Raw genomic sequence first — 6682 nt, forward strand, 5'->3', positions numbered from 1 at the left:
CTCGTGCCCTCTGGCCAATCTTACGTGCTTGCGTCTGGTATTGTCTCTGGCTCGAACGCAGCAACCGTGTCTTCCGCTCGACGCTGACGCAACTTCCCGCTGCCGCGCTCGCGATCCGAGCAGCTACTACCGCACGATTGCACATCCGGCACTTGGCTCGTCGCGCTGTAGTGCCATCTCTTGAAGCGTCGCTGGTCGCTCTCCGTGGCGATCCTTGGTGTGCACGCTACCTGGTCCTTCGCACAATCTCGAATCACGACCACTAACGCTTCTCGCTGACGCACCGGCCAGGCCTCACGAGCGCATTAGGAAGTCCACCATATCTTTATAATTGCATGTAATATAACTCAATTCAACAACTATGGCCGTTGGTCATGCGCGGTCGTTGTCCCACCGCTGAGGTCACGAGCCAATCGTCCACAATAGACGCCTCAAAATAGAGGATGACGTTGAGGTTGCTGCTGATGGCGTTTTTACAGTGCATAGTTTCGCATGTCTATCGTCATTTGTTGCTGTCGATTCCCACAGTGGAAGCTCCACCGACGCATTAGGTAGAGTCGCTAGCTTGATTGCATATCTCCCAGACACCCACCGTTGCACGCAACGACCTATGCGCAAAGGTATGATGGTACTTTGCCCCGCCATCCACCCATATACTGTGGTAGGAACCTCGATCCGCGAACCCACATAACTACGGGGCGTGGCCATGCAGCGCCAGTCGCCATCAAGAATGCAATGGAATCTCCTACCGCTGAGCACAAATCCGGAGGGCCTTGAACCGCCGACGACCTTCTTTTTCTGGCGACAGCGTCGAAACCGCTGGATGCGAAATGCCATCGTCCTCTCGGTTGTTGAACTGAGTTATATTACATGCGAAATGCCATCGTCCTCTCGGTTGGTTGACTGCGCGCCGTCGCCCCTACAGATTAAAACAACAAAGGTCATCTCGGGCAAGTCATCCCAGGTCGCAACTCCAAAAGGTGGACGAGATCGCCAACGTAGCACATGACGTGCGAAACAGACGTCGTGCGATTCAAGTGGCCACAAGAACACAGTGGTCGATTCTTCTGTAGTGGATACTAGGATAGAAAGCCTTCGGCGGTCGTGCATTAGGGGAATACCTTGTCGTAGCGACTGGACACGACGAGCTTGGTACTACGTCCCGCTCGCACTGGTGGCGGTCGTGGAGGACGGTCGCGGACATCGTCGAGGTCCTTGAGCAGCGTCGCGAGCCCGGCGGCGACGTCCCATTCAAACTCGATGCGCCGGACTTTGGCGCTGGCGTCGCCGCTCGGACGCATGTACAGGAGCTGCGTGCATGGACACGTGAGCGTTTGGTCCACGAGGCGGCGGCGAATCCGGCTGTCGGGATGGCTGCTGCTGCGCAAGTGCGGCCACATGGTCGCCACCGCCGCGTCGCTCAAGCCGAGCGAGACCGTGCCCACGACGCAGACGAGGTGCTCGTCGCTATCGAGCGCGACGGCCTCGATGCTGCGAAGCTCTTTCCGGAAAAAGGTAAACGCACTGGCGTACTGTCGCCACTGCTCAAAGAGCGCGTCGATCCCAGTCGCTTCGCGCAGCTCGACGTCGTCGGCCATGAGGTCGCGCAACACCGAGTCTTGGTCGGGCGACGCGACGTATCCGCGCATGAAGAGGCGCCAGTAGGCGCCGACGCGCGCCACGTCGTTGGCAAACCGCCGCTGCACCGTTGTCGCATCATGTCGGCTTGGCCTTCGAGCCGGAACGTGCTGTGGAGCAGCGCTTGGACGTCGGATTGAAGCGACTGAAGGTACGACCGTGTCTCTTGGCGGTAGCGGCGCTGGTTGTTGCGGCTCTGCTGGCGCCGGCGCGCGATCGCATCAGGCGTCTTGTACTTGGATGGCATGTGGTTTTTTTCGGATGTTGGCGTGAGTTGCGGCAAGTTGGGTTGTGTGTGGCCGGTGGCACCGAGTCCATAAGCGGGCGCGGTGACTTGGCTGGCGGACGGGACGGCTCCGGATGTATTCGGATGTGACAGGTGCTTGTCTGCTACAACTGAAGTCTTTCTTTTCATGCTCGATAGTACGGTACCAGCAGCGGCAATCGCGTGAGCCTTGGCCCGCGAGCGTGCGGGCACGAAGCTGATGGACTTCGGCGCTATTCCTTCGCAAAGAGACGAGTCACGTCCCAGTTGCGACGCAGTAGGTAGGGTCCCAGGTAGGACGCCTGGATCGTCGACGACGACGACGACGGCGTGCGTAAAAGAGCAAGCTGGCTGCAGCGTCGCACGCGCCCTTGGATTGTTTTTGGCCGAGGCGTCGCAGATGCCACTCTTGTCGCCGCCTGTTGAGGTGATCGGCAGCATAAATCTGGCGCACGTCCAAAAGCGTTCAGTGCACTCGAACGCTCCGATCGATGGAGGCGGACGCGGCGGACAGACAGGACGACGAAGGCCCTGTGACGTGCGGTGACGCCATCGCTGTCACGTATACAATCATGTTCGCGCCGGCGACGACCAATCGCCATTTGTTCCACAAGTTGGCACTACGTGGGGTGCAAATCTCTCCCGATTGGGCGTCCAATGCGTGGGATGATGCCGCCTCCATCTTCCTTTTTCCCTCTGCACCCAAGTCTGCGCGATCGACGCGCCATGGTTAGAGCATGAGCTCTCTTCTCAGCTCTCAAACGCTGAGAGCTGCATTCTCTAGCCATGGTGCGAAGACGCTTCTCAGTCAGCCCAGCGAAGCGTGATTTGGCTCGTATCAAGGTCCAATGGTACCGAGGGATATTTTATGCCCTTGATAGTATGACTCCTTGGAGCAAACTTAGTGTTGAAGTCCATCAAGTGCGTCGTGGTGGCGGTGCAATTTGGCCAATGAAAACCTCCAAGGCTGATGTTAGCACTTGGTCGAAGGCCAGCGTTATGTCAAGCGTCAGCTGGTCGGCTGGCGCTGGCGCTGAACTTCGAAGGAAGGACGCAGCCTGCGTCCTACCCTCAAAGTTTCGCGCTTGGAAAGGCTGCACCGTCCGGCTCGTCTGTTTTGCGATTCCCGCAGGCCATCCAAACCACGCCCAACCACCGTTTGTCGACTCGTCCCAAGGTCGACTCGATTTTCCGAACCACCCTCTGAGGACAGACACGACTTGACGACTGCCCTTATTTTACAAAAATGCACAACATGTCACTGCTTTATGGGCTTGGATTGGCTCTGAATCTGCGCATACGACGTCAGGTGGCAGTCGCGCAAGAGGTGCAGGATGTCGTCGACGTCGCTGAGGAGTGCCCAGAACGCGGTCACGAGGTCGATCTCGGTCGCCAGGCGCGTCACCATGAGACGTTCGCCGAGGTCGGCAAGGTAAAAGCTCTGCGTGCACGGGCACGGCAGCTCGCGCCCCACGAGCCGCTGCACGAGCCGCTCGTTGCAGAGGATGCTGGGAAAGAGTTGCTCGATCGTCGCCCGCGTGATGCGTAAATAGAGCATGCCGACGCCTTTCACAAGGCTCACGTCGTCCTCGAATTCAATGTAATCGTACGCGTGGCATTCCTTGCGCATGTTGGGAAAGCAACTCGCGTACGCGTGCCAGTTGGCAATGATGGCATCGACGCCGGTGGCCGATGCGCCAATGACCATGGCGTCGGAGGTGAAGAGCTGCCGCATGATGGCCAGTTGGTAACGTTCGCGCGGCGGGTCCGAGAGCGCGTAGCCGTGCATGAGCGCATCGCAGTACTCGCGGCAGCGCGCGACGCCGCTTGTGGCGCCCAGCGTCGGCGGCGGCGGCGGCAGCATGATGGCCATCGTATCCATGCGGCCCTCGAGCCGCGCCGTCTCGCGCGTGAGTGCGTACACCTGCTTCTCGAGCGCGGCCATGTGCACGCGGGCCTCTTCACGGTACCGCCGCTGATTGTTCCGGCACTGGATCTGCCGGCGCTCAGTCGCCTTCTGCGTGCGCGGTAGCCGGCTCGTGGGCATGGCCGGAGGCAATGAAAAATGACACAGCCTGTCGGCCGCCGTTTTCCTATTTACCACAAACGTCTCAATACGACGGTATTTCTCGCATCTGTCCCCCGCGGTGCGACGACGACCACGCCGACGATGGGCAAGCGCAGCACTCGCGAGCTCCTACTTCACTGCTGAGACTCGACACAGCTGGTGCACGGCTGCGCCACAAGAAACTGCGGCGCGCGGTCTCACGTGATGTGACTAGGGTGTAGTTCTTCTTCCTGCCCATTGCAGCGAGGTCCTTGATGACGCAAGCGTCCATACAAGAGCTTTTTCTTGATTCGTGGCATGTTGACATTAATTGTGAGCGCGATTTTCATGAGCGCCGTAAGATTACGCCCAGTCGCCAGCGCCAGTGAGTAGCTCGTGATTCGTCGCCGAGGCCGGTGAGGCGCGTCGGTGGCAATCATTTCAAGCAGAGATGGGACGTTGCTGCACACGAGCAGGCTGGACCGCGCGGCGATTGGCTCTTTCGGAGCCTCTCCACGACGACGTACTGTACCGAGATACTACGCCGGGCTTCGAATGGGAAAGTCATGGTAAATGCATATGGCCCACCTGGGTGACCCAATGGAAAGAGAACTCATTTGACGTGCTCCTCAAAGCGCCAACGACGACGACGACGGAGCCGCGATGCAAGCTTCATGACGTCGGCCTGCCTCGCTGCTTTGCCAGGCATGCAATACACGTAATCACCATGATAGGCAGCCCGTCAACCACACGGGTAGGTAGGTGCACGATGGCTTCCTCGCCGCTGGCCTTCGCGGCTGACCCGACGGGGCCGGCCAATCAGCGGGTGCAGTTGCTACGAACACAGAACACGTCGTACCACTTTGCACTAACGTCAGGCAAGGGAGCAGATGCAGGCGCTGGACACACGGCGAGCGATATCAGGAGAGCACTCATTGACGCAAGATGTCTGTCCAAGTCCAAGAAGGCCACGGCACGAGCCTCGCTTTTGAAAGAGTTGAAAGCACTGGACAAGAGATGTGTGTCGGACCTCGACCGGGCGACAGTGGATCGCGATGGGATTGGCTGGGCTATGTACCCATTTCACACGACTACATGACGACACAGCATGACGGCAATGGTTGTGGCCTTGGACCGCTGTTGAACCCTACTACATATTTACCTTATTTGGACCTCTTTAACGTAATAGAAATGACGCCGGTTGCATGCGGAAGCTCTCTTGTCCTTGACTGCCCGACACGTACTTTCCTAGTATGGCGCCTTTGTCGACAGAGCGCCTCTACGTCTCCACTTCTTGGCTCCAGCTTGCCTCGTTGGTGCCAAGTTTGCCGAGTCGCAACAACTCGGTCTCGTCGCATGCTGCTTCCCTCGCCGTGTGCTTTCAACCGCGGAAGCCGTGGCAACGGGGAACACTAGTGACTGGGGCCAGCAAAGCATGGACGGGAAGGCTTCTGGTCTATATTTTGTGCGTGGAGCAATCCGAGAAGGCCTCGTTCCGACGACAGCCAGCACATGCCACGGCAAGGATTTTTGGGTAGCGTCCTTTCTTGATGATGTGGCTGCGGCCTTGCGAAGGCGACGATCGCGGAGCTCCATCTCACGCGCCTGGCACGCGTTTAGGTTTTGGCTCGAACGCACGACGGCCGCGTTTGTCGCTCAGCCCACGTAATCGGTGACCTTCAAGCTAGTACGGCGGCTGCAACGCATCACGACGAAGAAACTCTGCGCAACCGCATCACACGAGCCACGCCCATCGTTGTCTGTAAAAAGACCTTGACATACTGGCACGACGACACTTAAGACCTGTGCTTTCTCGGCGCGTTGTCGTTCTAGTGCAGACAATTCGTGCTAATCCACCCGACGCGACTATCTCGCAACGTCCTCGCAGCACCAGAGAGTAGGTAGGTAAGCGCTGCATTTCTGCAACACACGGAGACGAGCATGAGCCCCAGGTTGTGCGGCAGCAAATGCTCCAGCGCGCAACGTACATGTAGTAGTACCGAGCCAGCACACGGTCTGAGAAGAGGAGATACTACAGTATATACGCGGATAAAGTAGACGGATCCTCGCGCAAGCTAGATGTGTCGCTCAAATTGCTTGAATAAAGAGAGCGAATGGCAGAGTGACATCTCATGGCCGCACGGTGTCGACGAGGACATTGGCCGCTTCCGCCGCCGAGGCCAGGCGCCGCACGACACAGGATGTCCAGCTTACGTCGACGTCAACGGCGGTCACGACATCGTCTTGGACGATCAAGCGCACGACCAGCGGTAGCTACGTACACGTCCTTTCATGAAAAAGGTCATGGCATTTCAAGTACCTCGAGGGTCGCCGTCACGAGCGAAGTGTAGGCGGCGCTGGTTGGCAGCACGGTAGGAAAGAAATCGCGCACGCTCTTGGCGTCGAGGTGTAGCCGCAGCTGCCCCGTACAATGCAAGAGCTCGCCGCTTGTCTCGTCGAGAAAGGCCGACTCGATGGCGTGCGCCGTCATCTCGAGCTGCGCATAGTCGCGCCAATGGTCCACGAAGGCTGCGAGGTCCCCGCTGCCTTGAAAGCGCAGCGTCGGGCTCATGCGTGTTTGGACAAAGGCAGAGGCGCCGCCGAGGCCGTGCCGAAACGCCGCAAAGTACGCGCGGGCGACGACGGTGCCGCGCGTGGGCGCGGAGTGGAGGCACTCGAGCCGCCCCTGGAGCCGCGCGGTCTCGGTCAGAAGCGATTGCACTTGATGGTGG

The 6682-nt window shown here is 58.8% G+C and overlaps 3 protein-coding genes across 3 annotated transcripts; all 3 read right to left on the minus strand.

Annotated features, from left to right (window-relative positions):
• Window positions 1–1109: 1109 nt before the first annotated feature.
• SPRG_14552 (hypothetical protein) lies at window positions 1110–1885 on the minus strand (the record flags this gene model as incomplete). The annotated part of the gene is made up of 2 exons (XM_012354262.1): window positions 1110–1700; window positions 1769–1885. The coding sequence occupies 2 exons, from the start codon at window positions 1883–1885 to the stop codon at window positions 1110–1112; spliced, it is 708 nt and encodes a 235-aa protein (XP_012209652.1).
• A 1276-nt stretch (window positions 1886–3161) lies between these two features.
• On the minus strand, window positions 3162–3950 carry SPRG_14553 (hypothetical protein; the record flags this gene model as incomplete). The annotated part of the gene is made up of 1 exon (XM_012354263.1): window positions 3162–3950. One exon carries the CDS (start codon window positions 3948–3950, stop codon window positions 3162–3164), a length of 789 nt encoding a protein of 262 aa, XP_012209653.1.
• A 2012-nt stretch (window positions 3951–5962) lies between these two features.
• SPRG_14554 (hypothetical protein) lies at window positions 5963–6671 on the minus strand. The gene is made up of 2 exons (XM_012354264.1): window positions 6271–6671; window positions 5963–6224 (listed from the first exon to the last, which is right to left on the minus strand). Exons 1-2 carry the CDS (start codon window positions 6520–6522, stop codon window positions 6081–6083), a joined length of 396 nt encoding a protein of 131 aa, XP_012209654.1. The 5' UTR covers window positions 6523–6671; the 3' UTR covers window positions 5963–6080.
• Window positions 6672–6682: the final 11 nt, after the last annotated feature.

Source organism: Saprolegnia parasitica, assembly GCF_000151545.1.
Source record: "Saprolegnia parasitica CBS 223.65 unplaced genomic scaffold supercont2.152, whole genome shotgun sequence".
Classification (NCBI taxonomy): Eukaryota; Oomycota; class Saprolegniomycetes; order Saprolegniales; family Saprolegniaceae; genus Saprolegnia; species Saprolegnia parasitica.

Coding starts and splice junctions, on each gene's coding strand:
- SPRG_14554 (XM_012354264.1), bottom strand. CDS start 6,522: ATGAGCCCGACGCTGCGCTTTCAAGGCAGCGGGGACCTCGCAGCCTTC. Junction 6,225..6,270: donor TCGTGACGGCGACCCTCGAG/GTACTTGAAATG, acceptor ACGTGTACGTAG/CTACCGCTGGTCGTGCGCTT.